At 46.0% G+C, this 25,566-nt stretch overlaps 1 protein-coding gene across 2 annotated transcripts in view; it reads right to left on the minus strand.

Annotated features, from left to right (window-relative positions):
• The window catches only part of SPAG17 (sperm associated antigen 17), a 152,678-nt gene that overhangs the window by 75,144 nt on the left and 51,968 nt on the right, over nt 1-25,566 (minus strand). For both annotated transcript variants that reach the window (XM_054691767.1, XM_037501174.2), the window contains exons 5-17: nt 23,896-24,082; nt 22,259-22,453; nt 20,414-20,595; nt 16,041-16,202; nt 14,946-15,018; nt 14,727-14,836; nt 13,153-13,290; nt 12,950-13,063; nt 12,196-12,346; nt 9,251-9,478; nt 8,938-9,159; nt 3,613-3,674; nt 2,923-3,036 (exon numbers count right to left, since the gene is read on the minus strand). In XM_054691767.1, coding sequence (XP_054547742.1) covers nt 2,923-3,036; nt 3,613-3,674; nt 8,938-9,159; nt 9,251-9,478; nt 12,196-12,346; nt 12,950-13,063; nt 13,153-13,290; nt 14,727-14,836; nt 14,946-15,018; nt 16,041-16,202; nt 20,414-20,595; nt 22,259-22,453; nt 23,896-24,082 — 1,938 coding nt within the window. The remainder of the gene's footprint in view (nt 1-2,922; nt 3,037-3,612; nt 3,675-8,937; nt 9,160-9,250; nt 9,479-12,195; nt 12,347-12,949; nt 13,064-13,152; nt 13,291-14,726; nt 14,837-14,945; nt 15,019-16,040; nt 16,203-20,413; nt 20,596-22,258; nt 22,454-23,895; nt 24,083-25,566) is intronic.

A 25,566-nucleotide genomic window follows, 5' to 3' on the forward strand; every position in this document is an offset into this window, starting at 1 on the left:
ATTATAAACAGAATTTGAGGATATTAAAATGATGATACAGAAATAAAAGTCTCAATAGAAAAATTTGATGAAAGTTGAGTCATATTTCTAGAACCAAAAGAAAAAGCATGGGTAGCCAGGAGGAAAAAGATAGGAAATTTGAAGTTCAATCTAGGAAGTCCAACTCCAGAATAATAGGAGTTCCAGAAAGAGAAAATAGAGAAAATAGAGGAGAGAAATTTTCCAAGGAAAAGTTTGTGGAACATTTCCAGAGTATAAATAGACAGGAGTTTCTGGCTTGTACTAGACTCAGCAGTACAACACCTGACAACAGAACCACACCAAAGGTGCAGCCACAGAAAACCCAGAATCCTGGAACCAAGAGAAGGCCTTAAAACTCAAGCCACATATCAAGAATCAGAATTTCATTTTCTCTAGGACAATACGGGAAGCTGGAAGACTATTAAAGAATGCCTTCAAAACTTTGAAGGCGAATGTTTTTTAGCAGCATTTATAGAAAGCCTGGCTGTCAGTTAAATGCAATTAATAGGGCAGCATTAGTCACAAAGGCCAAGAGTTGGCAACAACTTAAGTTCCCATGAACAGATGATTGACTAAAGAAAATACATACACACACACACACACATATATGCAATGGAATACTAGTCAGCCATAAAAAAGATGAAACCCTGCCATTTGCAGCAACATGTATGGGCCTAGGAAGTATTGTGCTTATGGAAATAAGTCAGAGGAAGGTAAACACTCCATGATTTCACTCCTACGTGGAAGATAAAGAAATAAAATTAATGAACAAATAGGACAAGAGAAACTCTTAGACTAAAAGAACAAAATAGTGGTTACTGGAAAGGAGAAAGAAGTGGGGGTGAAGGGATTGACTGTAGGGCAAAGAATGGAAATGACTCTTTGGGTGGTGAGCAAAGTGTACCAGGTACAGACTTTGATTTGCAATGTGGTGCACCTGAAACATATATAATGTTATAAACCACATTCCTTCGATAAAAAAATTTTATTGCTAGCATAGAATTAAGATGTTTTCAAACATCCAATGCCTCATATATTTACCTGCCATATATATATTTTTTCCTTTTATATATTTTTTTCCTCTTTTTTCATTTTTGCACAATGTATGCATTTTCATCTTGGTTATAGTCCCCACACAATCCCCCCCTTATTTTGACCCTAATCCCTCCCCGCCCCCATAGTGTGTCTCTGGTTCTATAAACCAGAAACTATAAACTACTTGCCATATATCTTAATTCGGGAAGCTACTGGGAGATGGTCCTTACAAAAAGAGAGAAATGCAAGCAGGAAGAAGGGATGGGATTCAGAAAACAGAGCATCCAACCGAGCAGAGGGAAAGGATGCGGTCAGGAAGAGGGGAGACCCCAGGACCACAGCTGTGCGGCAGCCCCAAAGGGCGGGCAGGCATCCGAGCATATGGGGAGATATTGCTTAGACCATAAAAGTGATGGAGTACCTGCTAGGTCTGAGTGAATTGCGAGGAGATTTACTGTTGGTAGAGTGCTTGGGGATGAGCAGTGATGAATGCATAGTAAACTAAATACGTTTGAAAAATGGGAAAAGGAACTCTGGGGGAAAACAAGAAAGTGTCAAAAAGGAAAATGTAATCAGAATCCCACCCAGTCCTGCCGTGAATGACATCTGTATAATTAACATAAGGCAAATATTATCTAATGATTTAACTGAAAATAAGACAGTTTATATTTTCAGAGAATGAAAAGCTAGTTGAGAGTGTAGGGATGAGTGTGTGTGTGTATGTGTGGTGTGTCTATGTTTATGTAGTGTGCATGTTGTGTGTTTGCTCTGTGTGTTGTGTGTATGTGTGCATTGTATGTGTTTTGTGTGTTGTATGTGTGGTGTGTGTATGTTTATGTGGTGTGTTTTGTGTGTGGTGTACATATTTGTGTGGTGTGTGTATATTTGTGTGCTGTTTTGTGTGTGTGTGGGGTGTGTGTGTGTGTGTTAGGCACAGGGAGTCAACTGATCGTGATGCTCAAAAATAAGATTCAAACTAAACCAAGCATCCCTGCTCTTCAGAGATAAAGGAGCTTAGTACAAAAGATACAGGTAGGTGCACTGCAGATTTCTACCCCTGGAACGCTGGGCGCAGGCCTGGGAGGGAGCTGCCACTTTCCATAAGACTCTTTGGATTCAAAACTTTGGATGTAAAAGTCTGCTAAAAGTAACACTGAAATTAAAAAGATAAAACCAAGCAATCCAGATTTTTGCATCAAATGGAAAAGCAACAGAAGTTGTTAGTTATCGACTATTTTTATTTTGCATGGTGGCTAAGAGCACAAGTCCCGGGGTCAGATTTTCTGGATTCCCACTGCTTCTCTCACTGACCAGTCATGTGCCTTTGGACAAAAGTCAGTGTTAGTCAAGATGCGCCCATCTCCTACCATTTAAATAGTTTCTTCTTCACTGGAGTATCTCAAGGGCTAAGGGAGCTAGTGACACATATCAAGCCTTGCCTAGTGTTCAATCAGTCTTACCTATTGCAGCTTCCACTGATCTATTGATTGATTCAGGAAATATTTTTCCATTTAGTGAAAACTGAATAGAACTGACAGGCAAAATGGGAGAAAGTGAAGTTGCTTCCCAATAATACCTAGTAGTTTCTTTTTTTTTTTTCCCTAGAAATCATGCAGAGTAGTCACGTACATTTAAAAAAAAAGATTTTACTAAAATGTACTTTTGAAAAGTGCATGTTTAACTATTTTGGAGACTTGGGGGGCATGCACCGTGCAAGCTGGTAATGATCGTGTTACAGCCGAAGTCGATGGGAGTATTAATCTGAATCCGAGCTGAGAGAATGACCCCGATGTGAACTGTACTAAATCACACATGATCCCCCAGAACCACGCAACTATCTCCCCCAGACTCACAGCCCATTAATACCTGCAGCAGAACTTTGGGTTTAAAATGCTCAGTAAAACTCCAGTCCGTGAGGCTGCGTTGCTGCGTTTTCTTTATGTCCTCTAACTCTGCCTCCACAGTCATCTTCCTGGGTTTCTAAAAATCATCGGAATACAGTTTCAGTTTTGATTTGCTGAAGTCCAAATGGAGCCCTCTTGGGGTCTCTGCGCCAGCATGTGCCCCGTCTAATTGGGGAAATCTGCATATGTATAAACCCATATGGCCGCATTTTAGCAGAAGGGCTGCCAGAAAGAGTATATGCCTTTGACTTTTTTTTTTTTTTGTAATGGGCAACATAATCTAAATATTTTTATTGTTAGGTTATACTCTTCGGAGTCCTGTTAGCAATTATAGACAGGTTTTCTGAACTGACTTCAAGACAGCATCGCTCTACAGGGCTGTATGGCCAGCAGGTGTTTGTGAGGTTGCCAAGCCACACTGTCTAGAGAGGAACTTGGAGCTTGGGGGTTTTGCTGAAGCTGGCTAGAGAAATTAACTCCTTTGTCTCTGGTAGGAGTTGGGCGAGGGATGTTTGAATCATCCCTCTTCTCTGGCATCTGCACTTTCCTGCTAAGCATCTCCTCTTTTTTTTTTAACTGTTTCTCATTCTGGGTCACGGTTTCCTCAGATCATCTTACTTGTATCTACACTTTTAGGAAAATAATTCCTTACCTTTTCAAAAGGATAGCCCTTTGTGACTGCTTCATCTTTGATCTCGCTGCTTGTGGTCCGCTCTGTAAATCAAAGACACCAAATCCAGTTGTGTTCAGACTTTGTTCTTGCCTTGGTCAGTGCTGTGCCTTTTTGTTGCCCATATGATCTATGTTTCTGTGCTGAAAAGGCAATTCCTGAAAGGCATGTTTCATGCCTCCAAAAAGGCATTTGTGGCAGTAATTCTAAATCTGTGTCTACCTAGAGAAGTTACACTAAACTCTTTGAAAAGAACCACGCTTCCTACATGTTACATTCCTAAATCATATCACATGCTCGGCCTTCAGACGGCATTGCTCACGTTGAACAAGGGACCATTACCTGCAGGCGTTGCAAATATTTACTGATTAGACGACGTCAACTGCTTAGGACAGTCCATTTGTCTTAAGCCGGCACGCACACTTCAATCTGGAAATAAACTCTCCTTCTATCACACCAGTGATTATCTAGTTCTTTTCAAGCTTCTGTGGGTGACAGACCAGTGTGGGGATAGAAAGGAGCATGACCAGATGAATCCACTTCTTATCATAAAATGATACTATTTCATCACCCTGAACAACTTGTGTTCCATTTATATTAATATTTTATTACTCTAAAACCCTATCATAAGCACATGCAGATGTATGCGTGGAGTGTAACAAAAGTTTCTTAAGTGGGTAAACGAATGGGTGGCTGGGGCCCCAGCACCAGACTGCCTACGTGTGTGTTGCTCACATGTCACGTCCTCAAGAGCCACCTTTCATCCCTATTTATTTTTAACCATAAGGCTTATCGATGCCTGACACAAGCTTCTCCAGTATCTGAAAGGGGGACTAAGAGGAACCTTTCCTAAGCCAAATGGTGCAAAGTGAAGAAGCTACGACTATTCCTTTAGATGGAAATTTTTGAGTATTCCCAGATGCCAAAATAAACTACCAAGTCACGCCAAATAATACATAAAACCTAAACTAATGCCAGTAGATAGCAAAAGCGGGGTTGACAGGATACTCCAAGCCTGTACACAGCAGTGCTGGGGAAGGGCCTTTGGGCTCTCTCTGCAGAATGGCTGCGGCAAAACCAACGCCGCCAACTCTTTCCACGCTGCACCTTTTGTTGTGAAGGCCAAAACCCTCTTTGATCTCTCCCCCTTGGCTTAGCAAAAAACAGGAACTGACACAGTCTCTTTGTAAAAGTGAAGTAGTGCAACATGAACTCCTGACAATCAAGGGATGCCTGTGCTATTTCTTTCTTTATGTCCGTCTCTGCACCTTGAAAGTAAATTCCTGAAGATAAGTTCTTGATGTTATTTTCCCTAACTCTACCCTGAACACCAAGCATGTTAGTAGGTAATCAGTGTACAAAGTCACATAAATTGAAATTGGTAATGAATACAGAGATAGAGAGAAATAAAAAATATGGAAGAAACCCCACGACGTAGGCATCTTTTGGGTAAGCACTAGATAGAACTTTTAATTCTATAGCAAAGAGAACCACGCCTGGGCTTCTAGGGGGAATAGTTAATTATGTCTACCAAGGATAGGTTAATGTTTTCCTTCCTTTTAGAAACACAGCTACTTACATTTTTCGCTACTAATTCCATCTTGCTTTGGGCTGGTGAAGGTGACAGCAGGAATGTTCCACATTGATTTAGAGGAAAACTATAAAGTCAATGCAATTCAGTATTTATAGAAATACATGCACTCAAGAGAGAACGCAGGCCAACTATAACTAAATAGCCCATGATGTCCCATGTGTCCTTGAAGCAATTGATATGAAGTCTGTGGAATAAAAATTATTCTATTCTGTGGTTTGCCAGATTTCCTGGAGATTTGATATTCCCTCCTGTGTCCAAAGATCCAGAAAGTCTCCAGTTTAGAAAACATGTTTTCAAAAACTGTGCATCAGTTATTTTGTCAAAGGAAAGAACATTCTAAAACTAATATGAACTCTTCAGTTAATAGTAGAGTAAAAATCATTCTTTCTTTCTGATTTCTGCCTTCAACTGCCTAATCCTTTGACAGTGTGATTCAGTAGTTTTTGACACATCTGGAAATAAATGCATTCTCATCCCTTTGAAAAACAGCCTTCCTAATCTGTTTTACTTTAGAGATAACAAGATCCCTCTGCAAAGCAGTTACTTTATTAAAAAAACACCCAACAAGCATAAAGGGCACATCTAAACCTATAGCCTCATGGTTATCAACTCTCAGTCTTTTCATAAATATCCAATAGGCCCTGTCAAGTTCAAAAACAGTCTCAGATGGAAATCCAGGGGCTGGTTAAGCAAAGCACAAACATTCAGCCTTCATACCCAGGACCAGGCTTTTGTACGTATCTGATACGAAGATGGTTGTGCAGGAAACACGTGAATGATTTCTTCTTTGTTTAAAGAGATGAGAAGTGGCTGCTTTAGAAGTGCGATTCAGAGTTGGGGGGAAATGCAAGATCGACCACAAAAAATTCCCTTCAATACAGCCATCACAGAGAGGCACTGAGACACCCCACCCCTCCCCTACTCAAATATAATGATTTCTAGATCCAGGCCAACACACAGCAGCGTCCCTTACGGGGTTCAGCTCTTAAGAGCTGGCCTCTTGGTCTCTTGGATACACTGGCCATTAGAGCATTTTCAGCTCTGACGACTTAGGCCTTGTTATGATCATCTCATTTCTACCAAGACCCAAACATCATTTCCTATGGTCTGGCCACCAGGTGGCAAAAGTTGCCTTTTGCATAGAAAATGACACGCCAGCTCTTTTAATGAAAAAGCAAAATCAACAGCAAAACAAAAAAGAAAAAAAAAAAATCATGTCATATCTTTACTGGCTTACTCTGACTCCATATGACTCCAAGGGACTTCCTTTCAGAGTGGTTTTGTTCTCATAGGAGACAATGATGCATCACAGGTTAACTTAGGGTGTGTGTGTGTGTGTGTGTGTGTGTGTGTGTGTGTTAGAGAGAGAGCGCACATGCGTGCTGGGCCAATGGTTAAGGGTATTTAGGACAGAGAACCAGGAAATAGAGCCTACTGAGACACAGTAAGGAAAATCCAAAGTCAACTCAATCAGCACAGGTATCAGCATGAAGAAAATGGTACAGATATGGCTAAACCACTGGGTGGCAGCACCAAGGGATTCTGGAACTGAGCAAGGCCTGCAGGGAGGCACTGGTCTGGAGTCAGACGGCTGCTGAATTCCTGACTTCCTACTCACCTGTGCTTGAATAAGTTGCTTCAAACCTCCGTGTCTTTGTTGTCTATTTTTGGAACTGGGATAAGATATCATCTTCATGGGCTTGATGTTACACACAGCATTAGTAATATGCACAAAATAGCATAGTGCTTGGAATGTTGCCAGGCAATGTTAAATAAATGTCATTTCCTTCCCTCTGCTACCCCCTCTCACCTCATTTATTGCTATTCCTGTTTCTTTACTCCTGATTTTTATCCCTGATATAGTTATATGATGATTATTAAGGCTTCTCTCTTTTTTTGTGTTAACTTTGTATAAAAGATTTCTCATTTTTAAAGCCTTTTCAAAACACCAAACTTTTTAACTTCTTTACTGCATGTATGTTTATGCCATTGATTTTCTCTTATTTTAATTGTTTTCTTCATTTTACTTAGATTTATTTTGTTGGTTAATTAACTTTTAGCATTTAAAAAATGTATTTCAAGTTGTTAACTTCTCTCTGAATATCTCTTAATTTAGCTGCATTCCACAAGTTTTAATTTTCCATATTCTCATTATCATCCAGTTTGAAATTTCCTAATTTCCACTGTAAGATTTTTTCCCTGACCCAGGTGTTATATAAAAGTGTATCTCTTGATTTTGAAAATTTGGGATTTTTCTCATCTTTCTTGTGATTGATGTCCACCATAATTTCACTCTGGTATGAGGACACACGGTGACGTTTGAGCCTATGAAACTTTGTGGAGACTTGCTCTGTAGTCCATACATGGCTAGTAATTTTAAGATAAACATATATAGGACCTTTAAGAATCTGTGATGTTACAGAGGCCTTAACATGGGCACATGAATCATTGTAATGAGTAGTAGGAAACTATAAGTGGGGCTATAAAGAAAAGTAGATTAATTATAATCATGGGAATGCTAGTGGAGACATCTGTGCTTGGCACATTTAACAAAACTTCATGGAGATGCCACTAAATCCTGTTCATAATATAATAAAAAAGAATTCTAGGTGGAGGGTGTGTGGGAAAATGGCACAGAGATTAAAAAAGAGCAGGCTGCATAGAGGAGATAGAGTCATTTTTTTTTGGTAGAATATAGGATAAGTGAACAAAAGGTAAAAAGTGGAAAGGGATTTGGAAAAGTAACTTGGTGCTACTAGAAGCAGCACATTAAAAAGGCAAGGAAGTTGGACCTCAATTTGCAAGTATTAGGGAGTCATTGAAGGTGATAAGAGGAAATAACGGAGTTGTATTTTAAGCAATAAATCTAACAGCTGTGAACAAGGGAAATGAAAACAAATTTAGCCTAACATTCTTCTGTGCATCTGCATCTCCTGATAGAACGATATTCGTGAGGATGTAGCTAGAATGAGAATAATGTCCTGGTTTATAATGGGGAGAGGACAGGAACTAAGGAGATCACTGAGCACTGAACTTTCTACCAACCACTGTCCTGGGAAGTTCCTTATGTTATTTCAGCTGTTTTTTTTTTTTTTTTTAATTTGTGTATAATCACAATGACCCCGTGAAATACTAAGGATGCAAGTTTTAATTACATTCACTGTACTACATTTACTAAAAGCAAGATACACAAGGACATTTTGATAAACAAGGGTTTAAATAACAAGAAGTTGGGCCTCCCTGGTGGCGCAAGGGGTTAAGTCTCAGCCCTCTGAAGCTATCAGCAGCCACTGCAGCATGGGTTGGATCCCTGGCCAGGGAGGTGACCCACATGGCGCAGCAGATGTCTCCTGACTCACCGCTGCTCCCCTCAGCAGTGTATTTCATTAGATCTACCTCTTCCGTTCCCCACTCTGCTCTGGTGAATCCTTTCACCGCCACCCCCACACACCTCTGGCTTGTACCCCAGTTCTTATGTGCATAAATAAATAAATCTTAAAAAAAAGAACAAGACCTTATTAAATAACAATACTCAGTAATAAAGTTCAGTTAAACAACTTAGATATTAAATAGTTTTTTAATTAAAGTATGGAGGTACTTAAATTTAAATAAAGCATCTTGAATCACTTTTGGTTTTTACATTCTAAAATAGTGTCTATGCACACGCACACAAGTGCACACACATGTGCACACACACAGGCACATTCACTTACCCAAAGGCTCAGGATGGAGCAGGTTGTCCAAGCTCCTCTTCTGATCGGACTGTTCTCCATCATGAGGGTTTGAGGATTCCTTATTATTCACGTCAGAAAAAGGATTCACATTGTTAGCATCAGCCTGTCTAGAACCTGGAGTTTCTTTATTAATCTCATCCTCTTGTTCAGGCATTAACAATTTCGGATGCATAAATAGTGTCTTGTCTTTGGGTTTAACATCTAGTCAGAATAAAGAGGATCCGTGAGATGGTTAGGAAATCGGGCCATCATCCAACGCCAGGACACCTCTCAGCCCCTCTGAGCCATGTACCTTTCTGCAGTTTGTTCTCTTGGGCATTCATTTTCATGAGAATTTTCTGCCTGATCTGCTTAGCAAACCTGGCGGGGTTGTCCCAGGGTATGTTGAACGTGTCCGCGTCGGTCCCGTACATCATCCTGGATGGTTTTAGCTTTCCCTCTTCGTCAACCTCAGAGAGTTTCAGGCTCTCAAAAGTAAACACTTTGAAGGCTCGTTCTACTTCATTCCAGCTCAAGTTTTCTGTAAGAAAGCAGGCCCTGGGCTGTTAGGAATGCCTTCACTGCCACGTGGTGGAGGGGCCGCTGGGGTCTGCCCCTGGAATGAAATGGAGTCACCCCAGGATGAGCGCCGACATGGGCTCCCTAATTCTGCAACAAATATCCAAGGTACCTAGTAGCAATAAGCTACACACTCAAGAGAGAATTTACCAAGATGACACCCCCAAACTACACAACTTCATCAATAATGAATGTCCAGATTAATTCCCTTTGGACTTTCCAGGGCTACCATATTGGCTGAATAGGTTTAAACAATTTTTCAACAAAAGCACTTTTTGCTGTTATAATTTAAACAAAAAGATATTACTCACTGTGTCCAACAGACAGTCTGTTATATTCAGAAGCTTTCCCTGCTCAGCAGAGCTCAGGAAAGACCTCTTTCTACCACACCTTTCAAATGAAAGGATACGTTCTTTTTTTTAAAGATTTATTTATACAAGAACTGGGGTACAGGCCAGAGGTGCGGGGGGTGAGAGGATTCACCAGAGACAGAGTGGGGACCAGAACAGGCAGATGACTGAAATACCCTGCTGAGGGGAGCAGCGGGCAAGACAGGAGAGGTCTGCTGCGCCATGTGGGTAGCTCCCTGGCCGGCTGGGAATTGAACCAGCACTGCAGAGGCTGCAGACAGCTTCATAGAGCAGCGCTCAACCCACTGTGCCACCGGGGAGGCCCTGAAAGGATACTTTCATTGGTGTATTTCTTTTTTACGTCATTTGTTCATCTGCCCACTCACCCTCTTGTTTTTATTTTCGACATAACTGGCTTTCTCCTAGGTGTCTGGGATTCAAGACAAGCCTTAGCTCTTTACTTTAGGAGCTCAAGGTAGCGGGCTAGGAGGTCAGCATGGAATTCAACAAGGGAAGACAGAGTTGGGGCTGGCACAAGGGTTCCTTCTAGAAAGTGACAGGGAGATTCAGAAGAGAGACGGGGGACAGGTAACAGTGACAGAATGAAGGGGAGTTTGCCCACTCGTGCATTTCGTGGATGTTATTGGAGCCCCTGCCAGCAGTCAGGACTATACTAGAAGCAGGACAGCAGCTTCCTGACCATGGGGTGTGTGGTTTAGTGCTTGGGAAGAGAGAGTAAACAGGTGACTGAGCGGTAGATCAGTGGTGGTAAGAAGGACAAAGCCAGATGAAGGGGTAAAAAGTGATAATGTTTGGGGTAGGGTCCCTACTTTGTGTTAAGTAGAGAAAAACCCTGTGAACAATCAAGCAAAGGCATGCAGGAAGCAGGGGAGCAGGCCTCACAGATCTGTGGGAGAAAGAGCACAGAGACAGGGGTGACAGCAGGGTGAGGACGCCGAAGCAGGGCCTGCCCGGGTGACGGGCTTACAAGTGGACAACAGAGCAGCTGGATGAAACAGTGGGAAAAGTGGGTAGCAGCCAGATTTCACTCTGAGTGATCTGGGCAACCGCTGGAGAGTTTTGAGCAAGAAGCTCTGACCGACTTCAGTGGGGCCACCCTGGCCGTTGTCCAGAGAGAGCAGGGGAAAAAGGTGGAAGGCTCCGGGCCAACAGGAAAGCCAGTGAAAGGGTCAGGGTCAGGGGAGAGGCTGGGAGGGTGCTGGGCAGGGCTGATCTTGGGGGATGTCCTGGGCTAGTTATGGGTCATGAGGGTAAAAAACCAACAGAATCAGGGAATGATGAATTTTGGTAGAAAACAGTTGCCATTGACTGAAATAAGGAAGTCGTTGCAGGGCTAAATGTCAGGGGACTTGACGCTGGGTCTGGACCTGTTAAGGATGAAACCAGGACCCCGCTGGGCGCAGAGTGGAGGTGGAGAGAGTGACATGTTATCAGAAGGCAGGAGGGGCAGTGAGGGTGGCAGGACAGGACAGGGGCCAAAAGCCGATGTTCCAAGGACTATCAGGAAGAGGATGGTGGTGAAACCACAGAGGCGACACCCGCAGGGGACCGGACCCTGCTGGCCAGAACCGCATTCCCGTGATTGCGACTATTTCTATTTAAAAATGAAAAAAGAAGTCAAGATAACAGCGTCTTGTCATTTTCTTCGGGATGGAACTAAAAGGAGAAGGAAGAATCACGACGTGCCTTTCTCTTTCCCAGGCCAAACGCTTTCTTGGCCACCAGGGATACTGACATGGTTTCATATTCTTCCTCATAAGTAGCCTCATCGGCATTTCGCCTCCAGTGGAAATAGGATTTCTTTTTAAAGAAATGGTTGTCTGTATTGCAAAATTCCAGTGAGCTCTGGCTGCATGGAGAAGCAGCCCCTTTTCCGCCGTTCTCAAAAAACATACACCTGCCCTCCTGTCGCGAGAGGTTAATTTCAATCAACAAACACACTGTTAGCACCACATCACCACCAGAGGACCGTCCCCTGGCAAACGGTCCCCTAAGCCCAGCCAGAGCTCGGGGGGGGGGGGTCCCCTAAGCCCAGTCAATGCGGGGGGGTCCGGGGGAAGACCACCCTCATGGGAACAGCGTGACGAAACTCTGTGTGTGATGTGGAAGACTATTGTGCATTATAATTAACTCTACTGTTGTTCATGGCCCGGCTCAGGAGGAGAAAACTGTTGTCAGTCAAAGCACCCACCTGGGCCTCCGAAAGGTCCCTCAATAATCAAAACACATTCTGCAAAGAGGCGAGTCATCTCAGGAGGCACACGTTCTGGAAGGGGGCTCTGACGCTAAAGCAAAGCACCGCACTCACCGTTTGTACAGAAGTGCATGAGCTCGTGGATCATGGCCAGACGCTTAGTGCTGTTCCAGGGCGGGGGCAGCGGGAACTCCAGGAACTTCCACAGCGGCAACCTGGCGTGCATGTCCTCCTCAATCTGCACTGGGTCGAAATTCTTCTGGTCCTGATGAAAAAGCAACGCGGCAGAAGACAGGACAGTAAGCTGCCAGGGGCCTCCCGCAGACGGCGAGGCTGAACGTGATAACCTTCTCTCTCGTGTCACCAATAGGGGAAACCCTGGTGATTGGGGAGGAAAAACTACAGCTATTTTCTTTTTTCTTTCTTTCTTTCTTTCTTTTTTTTTAAAGATTTATTTATTTATACAAGCACTGGGTACAGTCAGAAGCGCGGGAGGGTGAGAGAATTCACCAGAGCCAGAGCGGGGAGCAGAATAGGCAGACTGACGAAGTACACTGCTGAGGGGAGCAGCGGGTGGCAGGAGAGGTCTGCGCGCCATGTGGGACCCTCACCCAGTGGCCAGGGATGGAACCAACACTGCAGAGGCTGCGGGCAGCTTCACAACCCAGCGCTCAACCGCTGTGCCACCGGGGAGGCCCTACAGCTATTTTCTTAAGTTCAAAAAACCTAGTTCTCACTTTGCCGAAGGTTCCAGGTACACAGAAAAATGAACTGATTTTTCATCCTAAGTGACTGACGTTTTCTTCACGGGTATAATTACAGATCCCCTTCCTCGCATCGGCTACGAGGCTGACGCGGGCGTGATTACCTTTAGCACATACTTCTTCTGGGCACGGGCATCGTGGTAGTTGAGCAGGAGAGGGCCCTTGGGCACCGCTTTGCTCTCCAATTCTTCTTCAGAGGAGAACATTTCGTGCAGGCTCTATCCGAATTGAAATGATAGTGATTTAAAGAAAGAGTCCTTATTTCATCAACGCCTGCCAACTTTGGGGGTATCTCACGCCACCTGACCTTTTTCTCCTTCTCCGTGAGGCAGAGAGAGGGCAGGATGGAGACAATGTGAGCTGCAATCCTGTGGTCCAGCCCGTCTGCTCTGGGAGGAGGGTCCATTAGAATGGGTGGGACAAGATCTTCCTCCGTCGCCACCACCTGTTGAAACAACACAGAGTTGGGAGGAACTGACGGACGTGGACGTGGCGGTCAGTTCTTTGCTGACGCGCGAGGGTCTCTACTGTTCTCTGTGAGAACAAGGCGGCTCTTTGGGGGAAGAACAATCTTACATGAGGTGCCGTGTGATTCCTGGGGGCTACCGAGTGAGCAGGAAAAATGTTGACAGTCCATGCATTAGGATTTTTAACACGCACATTAGAACAGAGGACACAAAGGACACATGTCAACAAGAAAATTACTATCGTAGAAATCAGAGTCATAATTGAATATTTTTCTTAATGATGTGCTCTTTGTCTTAAAGCGCGCAGCTGTGCTCATTCCCCTGTGGATTCCATAAACATTTCCCCAGAGGCTACTCTGAGACAAGGCCTGTGGGGGCATCTCACATAGGTGAGCTCATTTAAACACTCTGTGGAGTAGACATAATTTTCCATTTTACAGAGGAAGAAATTGGGTATGGGAAGCTCGGTGATTGACCTGGGTCCAAGTCTACTGAGTGGGAGGAACTGGGGCTCAGGTCAAGGTCTTGTTCTTTCCTCAACTGACTGAGAGTGAGATTGGTGAAGGGTTGTGGCCTCTTTCAAATGGGGAAAGTGAATTCTAGAAGGATCGAAAGCCTTGTCCAAGTTTGCGTGACAAACAAAGAAAGTTGAAATATTATCAAGAGAGGCACCTCATTTATGGTTTTGCTCTTCATCTTAAATCCTGCCACCACCCTCGATGATTTCACACCCCTCTGTAGGGTGTCTACACTTTGGAACTTGTAACTTTTGGGACTTGACAATTATTTGTTGTGAGGGCTGTCCTGTGCCTCTTCCCATCTGATGCCAGTAGCAACTCTCTAGGTGTAACGACTGAAAATATCTCCAGACGTTTCCACCTGTCTACCAGGAGGCAAACTCGCCCCCTGTTGAGAACCAGGGCTATGGGCCATGACAGCACATCCTCGGCTGGTAACCTTTGTCTGCACCAACTTTTACAAAGGGCCAATCATGCGTCTGCTTCATTTCCTTCCAACCACTTGCTTTTCTTAGCTCATGACCACTTTCTTGCTCCCTTGGGCCCACTCCATGCACAAAAGGCCACTTAAGACTGTTCCATCTCTGAAAGGCTAAACTCTAATATCCCATCTTTTTTTGTTTTTTTTTTTTTAAAGATTTATTTTTATTTTTTTATGCATCCAAAAACAGGGGTGTAGGCCAGAGGTGCAGGGGGTGAGAGGATTCACCAGAGACAGACCTGCCCTTTGGGATTAAAACAATAAAACTAGCCCGTCTCACGAAGGTCTCACCACAGCCCATGCTCCCTATCAGTGCGTTCAAGACCAGCCTTTTTGCATGTGTTTAAGAAATGGAAGCATCAAGAGAGGACAGGAGAGGCTGCCCGGGAGGCCCAGGGGCGCGGCGCTCACCCACCTGCTCCACCATGCAGTGCAGGATCAGCGCCACGGAGACCAGCTCCTCGGGGACCAGGCTCAGCAGGTCATTGTAACACCTCATGTCCACGTCCACTGCGAGCAGCGCCGCTGCAGGACACACGGGCATCAGGGGGCCACGCTCCCGGCGCCCCCCGAAGCCTCCCGTGTCCACCCAGTGCAGCGCGGGCAGCCCTCGGGGAACAGGCCCCTCACGTGCCTGCTGGCGGGGCCTGCGGCTCCTCGGAAGGCGGTTTCTTCTTTCCAGGCGTTGTGGGGACAGGCTGTGGGGCCTAGAAGAAGAATGAACGGGAACAGGCGGGCCACGTGCGCCAGAGCGGCCGTCGTGGGATGGTCTGATGGCTCCTGAGCATGTTCTCGCCGTGCGCGCCTCACGTGCACCCCCAAAACCACCAGCTGTGTGGGGACCAGTTCTTCCTCCCCAGGAAGGGGAGGAGATGGGGCTGCGCGCCTCTCAAGGCCTGCCCACGGCCCACGGAGCACTGGCCAGGGAAAGGCTGGGACGAGGCGTCAAACTCCTTCCTTCCCGGGAACCACCTGGTCTCCTGAGACTCCCCAAGGCCCCCATCACAGGCTGTGGCCCCTGGGCAAAGCCCAGCTCACTGGCCAGAGGACACTGCTGTCCCGCTCTAGCTCACACAGGGCAGGTCTCTGCACCCCAGCCCCTGCGGGGCACTGACCTCCCCTGTGGTCCTGCTCTGCCAGGCGGCCCCTTCATTTGCCCTCTGCACCATTGTCCATCTTACTCTGTCTGGAGAATCTCCTCCTGCCCTTGTCCTGTGGGCTTCCTTCGCAACCAGCCTCACCACTTCACCGCCCTGTCTGGGGAGGTTTCTCCTGGCTCCACTCCCTCCACACACTCTTCCCCAGATCAGGTACGACCTGAGGGAAACGCCCTTTAAAAACCCACCTCAGCGAGGAAGACGGCAGGACGACAGGAGTCTTGCTCCTGCTCCTTCTGCACCTGCCACTGTCATAGCACACGTAGGTACTAAATACACCTCTTTATTAATTTATCGACACCCCCCCCCCATGTTATTTATGGCAACATGGGCTGAAAAGTGTTTTCCATCATCACCTCTGCATGTGGCAGGTAGTTTGGAGCTTTGCAAAGTCCCCACCTTTCATGCTGCGCCTGGGGGGCTTGTTCCGCTCTCACCTACTAAATCCCAGCAGGAAGGATTACCTTGCAGCAAGCATTTATGCAATTTTTTTCTTCATATGTTTTAAAAAGTGAAAGTGGAGTTGCTCCGTTAATCGCTAGCTCCCCAAAGACACAGGGGCGCACACCTACCTCCGAAGGCGGTACGGCTTCTAGAACAGGTTTCTCATGGACCACTTGCGGGACGTTAATAAGCTGCATGTTTTCCAAATAGTGCTGGTGCTGCCTTTTCCAGTCCAGAGTGTCATACATCAAACAGGCGATGTTCTCAAAAATATTGGTGCCCAATTCCAGCTACAGGCAACAGAATGAATGACAGTTCGCTATTAATTTCGCAGTGGTAGACTAGGTTAGACTCATAGGGTTGGGGACCATAATGTGTGGTTTGCCTGACACTGAACAGATAAACCTATTGCTGCTCTGTAAAGTGCTTCTCCCAAACCCCCACAGCCATGGGGACTGGGTCTTATTTGCTGAAACCCTTCTTGCCCTGTGTTCGCCACAAAGCAGACTGCTCCCTTGGGAGGGCGTCAGGGTTGTCTGGTATTGTAAGAGCCTCGTTAATTTTTCAATTAAGCAAAAAAACAAAACAACCCACCTTATTCCTTAGTTTTAGCTGGGTGACCTATAATCCTGGCAGCTAAACTCCTGGAACAACATGGGAGGTGGGTCACATGGATATCCTCAACCATGGCCAGCTTGGGAGGATGGCTTCTGTCTGTGCACGGAGCACCGTGGTGGCCTGTCCATTCAAGGACGCCGTGGGATACACACGAACAGTATTTCTTCCTCTCCTTTCCTCCCCAACTTTCTTTTCTCCTTTCACCCACGCTACCTTTTGGGGGGAATAAAAAACTAAAAATATCCTGATGGTTGACTGCTGCTATAAAGCCCGTGAGGTTTATGATTTAGCAGGTAAGTCATAGATCTGCCCCCTCCTTATTACCTGGGCTTTCATTTCCAGAAGCAGAAAAGCATTTTGACCACTATGTCTGTCTGCTCAAAAGCAAAGAAAGGTTAAAGAGACTCCTCCAGTGTCTGAGAGGAAGAGGCCAAGGTAGAAGGAGAGAACTTGTGTGGGGCCAGCGAATCACAGCCTGGAGGGAGGGCAGGGAAGTGGCCAGCTCTGCCCATCCACGGAGCACCTGTCTGGGCAGAGCACCTGTCTGGACGGAGCACCTGTCCATGCAGGAAGCTTCACACACCTGTTCCGAGAGCCACATGCTTCAGTGAAGCTGCAATTTGATATTCCTTGCCCAGCTTCACGGGGAGAAATATGTTTGTTTGTATTTATAAGAAATAGAGTAAAATTTCCGCCAAATGATCCCTCAGCTCAACTAGTTAATTTGTGTTTAAATCAAACAGCCAACACAGGCTAAATAAAGCCAGAAATCTCTTTCCACAACCAGGGTCTTCACATGAGATGTTGCAGATGTCTTCCCAGAGCAGTTAGCGCTTCTTGATGGGCATTTAGTCGATGTAAAGCTTTCGTTACCTGGGCTCAGCAGAAATACAGTCTGCTTGTTTGCAGCCAGAGGTTAACTGAAGCTTGCCTTCTCCCAGAGAGGAAGACGTCTTGGCTGGCCCCAGGCGCGGCAGCAAGGCCGCGTCAGCTTACAGGTAGAGCTGGGAGAGTGACACACGGCTTGGCTGTAGATTTATCACTTTATATCTCTGAAGCGGGCCTAAGTTAACAATGTCCTTTGATGTTCAGTATTAAATCCAAGAGTTTCCTGTGGCCCAACTCTACCCCTGAACCATGTTCCAGGTCCCTCTCTCTTGCCACTGGCCCCGGTGCTGGGCCATTCCCTGACCTCACAGAGGCGTGTCTGTGCTCTGGGGAACAACGGCCTCTGCACCAGACAACGTGAGGAAGGTGTGCAGTGGGTGCTGGGAAACTGACTGTGGGCTCATCAGTGTGACCAGTGAGGCCCAGGCCGCAGACTGCTGGCCCGTGGTCACCTCGATGGCCTGTTAGACACCCTCATTGTCTCATTGGATGTTGATCTCATCCTGTCGCCAGCAATGTCCTCCCATCACTAGTGTCTCAAGCAGAGCGATGTTTTTTTTTTTTTTTCAACATCAAATACACCTTTGTATTTTAATTGCCATTTCAAAACTTCCAACCCCTCGTGTTTGAAAAGTAGAATTCCAGCCACACTGACTTTCTTAAATGAAGTGATCACAGTCTGCAAGTGAACAGAGAAGTGTGGACACTGGGGTGGGAAGCAGGAGTCGGGGAGAGGTGCTGGGTCTCTGGAGCTGGCAGCTGGGCCCCGCCTTGAGCCAGCGCCTTTCAGCTGGTCTCAGCCTCTGCCTGGGAGTCAGTAAGATAAACAGGAGGGAGCCCTCACTCTAGCAGGGGCAAAAGGTGCTTGGTGTGCGGCTGCCTTCAAAGACTCTTTGTTACCTCCTCAGAGGCAGGGCTCAGAAATTAATATATGATTGCGATCGGCTATGCCGACTGAACCAAAAATGTACACGTGTTTTGGACAAGGTTTGCAGCCAAAACTTGGTCCAAATGAGAGGACGGCTATTCCCCAAACGTCATTTTATGGTGTGGGTTTTTGTTAGGCGTAGATTTTGTTTGGGGGAGGAGAGAAAGAGTAGAAAACTGGTTTCAGGATTCCTGGGGTTTCAGGATTCCTGGGAAATAGCCTCATCTCCAAACATATCTCCCATTGCTTGGGTATAATCTCCAATTCCAATAAAGCAGGATGGGATTCTCACAGCACTACTTTACTTGGCATGCCCGTCTCTCCACTCTGGAGAAACATACTGATCCCACTTAATCTGAAGCAGTAAAGAGCAGAAGGCAGGGGCTCTCTTCTGAGCTCAGGTTTAGGAGGCAGGAGAGCAAGAGACAAAGCAGGAAAGCTGAAAATACCTACAGGAAGGGAGCGAAGAAGCAAACCAAAGGGTGTCTGGAGCAACAAGTTCTGCCTGGAACAAGCTCTGCCTCAGCCACAGCTCTTGCACTCTTACTACTCTAGCGGTAACGTTTACTCTTACCATTGGCAAGACATCAGACTCAAGGGTCTCGTTTCTCTATGGCGCCATCCAATGCCTCAGGCTGTCAGTCTTTCTCACTCAAGAGGATCCATCCATGGCTATTTATCCAAAGCATGCCCCTCCTCCAAGGCCCTAATCTGGGCATCCCTGGCCAGGGTTTTCACTTATTCCACCTCAGGGGGACAGAATCAGACACTGTCATAGTGAGGAATGTCCACGCTCCAACCTGGGGCCACGGACAGCAGACTCAATGCCCAAGATCTGTCCCTGGCTTCGCTGTCTTTCTCTTCCCAGACTGTCACTGTGCCCAAACCCCTACCCATCTCAGCCACCCCACTTTTTCCAGCAACCTCCAGAGCATGCCCTGATGCTGCCCCTTGCCAGGACTCTGTTTTCAGTTCAGTTCCCTCCAGCGGTTCCTGTCTGTTGGAACGTGGGGTCAGTCAGAAAGAGACTGAACAGATTATTTTAACCTCTTCCCCAACACCTGTGATGAGCAGTCCCTCAGCCTCTGTCCATAGCGCCCTCACCCACGCAGCCTTAATGCTAGTCAAAGTAGCCACGTCTTCTCTTTCCGAACTGATCAGGAACTTAGAGCATGTCCCACATCACTGAGCACCCAGGCATGTGGTACCCCAAACATCGCCCCTGTTCAGTGATATTGTTCTTGTCTCTTTGCAAACTCCTCATTAGCAGGTAAATGCTCTTGAGGAATGCCTGCTAATTGCCAGGCCGGGTTCAAGTCATCCTTTTGCAACAGACTCTGTTGGTCAGATATATTCAAAATATAATTTTGGCCATAAAATCGAGGACCTAGTAAAACGAAGTTTATAACTTAAACATTTTATTTTTTAAAAAAATACAAGACAGTGTAATCCAACAGTCAAATTCACCATTTCCACAATTAATATATTATACATTAAAACTCAACTACCTAGACCATGATTAGGCATGAAACAAGATCACATGTCACCAAGTAAAAGAACTACCAACCTTTACCTACATCTTATTCTTCATCATTTATTTCTACACCAAAAGCTAAGAATCAGTTGTGGGGCCTTCCTGGTGGCCTAGGGGTTAAGTCTCAGCACCATCACTGTTGCGGCCTGAGTTCGATCCCCAGCCTGGGAACTAAATCACATGGCGCGGCAGACCTCTCCTGTCTCCCTGCTGCTCCCCTCAGCAGTGGATTTCAGTAGATCTGCCCATTCTTCTCCCTGCTCTGTCTCTGGTGAATCCTCTCCCCACCCCCAAACCTGGGGCCTACACCCCAGTTCTTCTACTAAATAAATAAAGTAATGGTCCAGAATTAAAAAGAAAAAAGAGTCAGTTGTGGCCATCACTTGGTGTGACCATTGTTTGAAGACAAAGGATCTAGTACAGAGCTCGGCCCAGGGAACATTTGTGGGGTGAATGAATAAACGAGCTGAGTAGAACCACTGCGTCACCTGCTCGAGCAGCTCAGGGCCACTCGCTGGAGCCCGGGCACTCACCATCATCTCGCTGTCCGACCAGTGGGAAGGAAAGTCATCCGCCTTGACTGTGTACTCGAGCCGAGCCACGTTGAAGAGATTCGTTTCAGGTTTTTCATTATTCAGGATCGGTTCCAAGTACTTCCAGAAAACTTCAAGCTCCTTTGTGGCTTTCTGCTTCTTCAATTTTTCAGCTTCTATATCTAATGATAACAACATGTTTATACTATGGAAAGAGAGAGATGACTTTCTTCCTGCTGCAAGTGACGGGGTGAGTCCTGTGCATTGTAGCACGTCTGCAAGGTACCAGGAGAACGCGAAGAAAGAAAGAGTTTTGAGAAGGTTTTGGATCTGGGCCATGCAATTACGAAATCAGAGGATTTCACTTGTAAAATCGGTATTAAATACAAGTTTATCCCGTATCTTTGCTTCATAGCTGAGGTCCAGAAAGAATGTGGTAAGGACACTCATTTGGGGATCCAAATATGCTCAGTTTTTCACTATGAGATTGAATGCCTATTGGAGTAGTTTTGGAGTTTGTTTTTGCCAAATCACTTGACAATCCTAGTACCTGTTTGCTGCACAACTAGTCAGCCATGCAGCTGACCCAGGTCGTCTCCTTCTCACATGAAAATAAAGGGACTGCCTACTCCGGACACTTGTGTCCTGATTGTTAAAAAAAATGACAGTTTTCCAAAAAAGTTACACTTGAAACTTTACCTCAATTATTTGTGTTTATTCAAGTCTACAATTACATAGTTCCCACTACTAAGATCTCATTATTCTATCATGATATCTATTCTCCTCTGGTTTTATATTTATATACAAATATTATTTACAGAGAGACTGTATATGTCGCTTATGCAGCATTTTCCCTCTGGCTTCGATAAGTTACTTACATGTTCTAACTCTCTTTGGAGATAGTCAGGAGTAACTGGATTTGAATGTCAACTCTTTTATTGAATAGCTACCTCTAGGCTGAGTGTGCTTTTACGTAAAATGCAAATAATGAAGCCTCCTGTCTAGGTTGATGTGGAAGCTACGTGAATTAATGTACTTCAAATCTTTAGCCTAGAGACTACATATAAGGCATGGGTGTAATAAATAATAGTTATTTTTATGAACAGTGGTAGCATTGTCCAACTGGGAAGTTTTAAAAATGTGGTATCATAGAAATGGGGGTGTGGCTATATAAATGATAAAGCACTGTGCAGGTGATATTATCAATAAATAACAATGAAGACTGCAGTATATGGCAGAAGAGCATGCACTTCCAGGCCACACAGGCTCATACTAAGCCCCAGTTCTACTGCCTAGAGGATGCAGTGCCTTTCTGTTCCCTTCCCAAAGGGGTTGGCTCATCCAGCTCCCTTATAGGAAGGCCCCCAGTGTGGCAGTGTGGTTGGGACTTCATCCCTCATCTTCCTGAGCTAAGACTCTGACTGATCACAGTGAACCAGCAGTAAAGCAGGGCGGGTGTCCAAGGCTATGACCTCCCAAGGCCAATCAGTGGCTATGGGCTTTGCAAGGAGGATTTGCTATAGTTGAGCCATCCAACTTGTGCTTTAGGTAAAAATTATAGACCACATGGGCCTGAGAAATGTAGCTGGATAACCCAGCCTTCTGACCCACATTCTATGTTTGCTGCAGCTCAACTGGGATAGGAACAGAGGGACTGATTTTAATTTCCCAAACTTACAACACCTGGCCAAGGCAAACAGCATAAAGAGCAAATCAAGGCCTTGAAAGGCTTTAAGAAAGCCTGCATTATGTGGCTGTGTTGTGGACAGAGTGTTCGTTGCATTTGTACTCGAAGGATGGCAGTGATATCGAAGGACCCAGTACGTCATGTAGCAGGCTGCGTACCTTCTGGCTGAAGAAGAACTTCCTGCTGCTGGCTAAGCGCTGCCAGGTGTGTCTGCAGTGGTTCATAGTTCTCCGAAGAGATTTTAATCACGCTGCTGATGGGGATGCCAAGCTCAGTCATAATCGCTAATAGCTGAGGGTTGTTGAAGCCCACGACGATAATGTAATGTTGGGCACCATCATCTGGTTCATCATCTGTTCAGAAGACCATAAAGAAGAGCGGGCATCACTTTAAAGGAGGACAGGTTGCACTCGGCCAGTTCCACAGCCCTATACATTATGCATGTGCTTATAATCCCTTCTGCTTGCCAGAAACAGTCCAGTTGGCTGGAAGGCAATCGTGTTGACTGGTTTTCATTAGAGCCCTTCCAGTAAGAAGGCTGTGGCCATCTTACAAAATATTAAATCGCTTTTGCAAATGAGACATAGGCGTAATAGGAGAACAAACATACATGAGGCCTGTGGTCATGGAAAATGTGTGCTTGGGTTTTTGTAAAAATAAAGTTTAGGCTGTAATTTTTTTTTTTTTTTTTTTTTTTTGGTTCTAATCTCTTGAGCAACATCTGGCTTCACTCCTGAATTACGAGTAGCTGCAGCTTTGTGGTATTTTATAAGTAGAGGTGTTTACAGGAGAGGGAAATATTGAATATGGACATGCTCCCTACCAGAGTAGTCTGTGTATTCACCTCCACAGGTGTGAATGCTGAGTGCGGGTTAAGTAGCCACTATGCATTCATTGCATGAAATGAAAAAGATATTTATTGTGCACTCTCCTCAAATTTTCCTCTTCTGCTTTGTCCTGGTTGCATTGTTTTATTAATGTTTAAACATGAGTTTATCTTAGGAGGTGAGATTCTGGGGAGTGAGAATCATGGTCCCATTTTAGTATTGATTCTACATGATACCTTAAGATCAGTTTACAAGTAGTGCAACAGAGATCCTAACTTTTAATTCCTGAGTGACGATTTTCCTTCTGTCACTAAACAAGTCATTGCTGATATTACCCACTGCTCCGTTTAATCACAGCTTCTAGTCTACTGGATTTTGAGGTGAGATATCTGGGGTGAGCAGGTATGCCCCGCCCCCCATACAGGTAACAACAGGTAGGGCTTCAATGGGCTCAAGGGACAGTGGCAAAGAATTACTCCTCACTGCCTATGTCAAACTATTTCCTTATAACTCATTTAGAATGGAAGAACATTCTAGTTGTTCTATCCAGGGCCGGCAGTGGGCGAGACCCTGGTCAAGAAGCTCTGTGTTTTCAAGGAGTTACAAACTGGTCTGGCTTTATCACCACTGCGTTTCACTCCAGATGAAAGGCACTTTTCCCTCTGCCTTACAATCATGTCTGACTGCTTTAAAGATTTCCAACAAGAGGGCGAGCGCCTCAGTGACACAATCAACTCATCACTCCCTTCTTTATTTGTACCACGCGACGGGGCCATCGCCAGGCATGTGCTAGATATTAATAAATTGCAAATAGAAATGTTTTCCTATTGGGGCGTCACGGGCATGGGATTTGGGGTTTACAAAGAGGGCAAAGCCTGGAACAGCTGAGGCCCAGTTATCGCCCTGCTTTCTCAGGCTACCTCCCAGGGCAGAGGAGGTGGGGGGAGCTGAGCGGGACAGGCACTGACCGATGTAATACTTGGCACCGTCTTCCTCTCCCCGCCGCTTTAATTGTGTGGTCTTTTTCACCGTGGTGTTGGCCTCCGGCTGGTCCTTCCCCTTCCCTTTGGCAGCCTTGGCATTTGGTGTCTTCTTCTCCTTGGGAGACTTTGCTTTGCCTTTGTCCTTTTCTATCTTAAATCTATCTTCTATCACCTGAAAAGACAGAATAGTTTTTCTCCACTCATGGAGGGAGCCAGCAATGGCTTTTTTACTCTCAGCTGCGTGGCTGCTCTGTTTCCCGCTGCTGCTTGCTGCCTCCTTTCTCCTGTGTTCGCCCCTTAGCTCAGGATCATCGCTGAGGCCCCACCTGAGGGGAGGGGCCGGGATGGAGGCTGTTTACAGGAGGAGGACTCATGCCAGCAGGGAGTGAAGTGAGGGCCAGGAAACTGTCTCAATTGTTGGGGCACAGCAAGGGGGTGACCCCCAGTATATGTGAGGGTAGCAACCTGGGCTCCTGGTGCTGAGGAAGCCTGGGCAGCCTCTGAGAGTCTTAGAGCGAGGTGGGGTTGGCCACTGAGAACAGACAGACCCAACAATTAAAAACAAAAAGGGAAGCAGAGAGAGAAGATTCCTCTAAATCTTGCTAAAAGTTATCCTAATTCATATTTTCATAATTATGAGGTTTTGTAATTATGATTCATAATTTTATTTTTTTAATTTTTTTTAAAGATTTATTTTTATTTATTTATACAAGCACTGGGTACAGTGAGAAGCGCGGGAGGGTGAGAGAATTCACCAGAACCAGAGCGGGGAGCAGAGCAGGCAGAAGGACCAAAGCACACTGCTGAGGGGAGCAGCGGGCGGCAGGAGAGGTCTGCGCGCCATGTGGGATCCTCATCCAGTGGCCGGGGAGCAGCCGGGGATCGAACCGGTGCTGCAGAGGCTGCGGGTAGCTTCGCAACCCAGTGCTCAACCGCTGCGCCACCGGGGAGGCCCTGATTCATAATTTTATAAGCGAGCATTTTTGAAGGTTAGAGGAGTCTTTTGGAAACTAGCCCTAACAAACGCATTTAGTTTTGCAATGCTCCTTGAAGATGCAGTCAATGGCTGGCGTCGCTACATTCAGAGACGGGGTCAACCCGAGACCCGGGCCAGCAACGCGCGTGCTGCGCCTCTGCACCGTCCACGCCAGCCCGGCCGGGTGTCCAGCGAGGGCCCGCCTGCCCGCCACTTCTTTTTTTCTGTTTAAACAACTGCCTAACCCTTTGCATAATGTCATTTTGCCTCAGTTCTGTGACTACAAGTGGGAGGTGGTCACTGAAACGGGGACCTGACGTGGCACCCTAAGGCGGGCACGCGGGGGAGCCGGAACACACTTGGGCTGCTTGGTGTCCCCACACTCAGCCAAACCCGGGGCAAAAACAACCCAACGAGCCGTGGGTGGTTTGGTCCCCATCCGGGGACCTCTTTCCCTGAAAATCAAGTGAGAACACTCAATGTGCCAATGACGTCAGCAACACAAAGAGGAGAAGAAAAGTTGCTCTGGCATCCAGCTAACAGGAGGACGAGGAGGCCTTCTCGACTCCTTGTGCTTTCCGGGTGCTGAGGCACCTGAGGCACCCGAGGGAATGGCACCCAGGGGAAATGTCAGAGGTGCCCCTGAACCCCCCAGGTGTTTCTGGCACCTCTGCCTCCGC

This window comes from Talpa occidentalis, unplaced genomic scaffold (assembly GCF_014898055.3).
Source record: "Talpa occidentalis isolate TD23 unplaced genomic scaffold, MPIMG_talOcc4v2.1 talOcc4.9, whole genome shotgun sequence".
In the NCBI taxonomy this organism is placed as follows: Eukaryota; Metazoa; Chordata; class Mammalia; order Eulipotyphla; family Talpidae; genus Talpa; species Talpa occidentalis.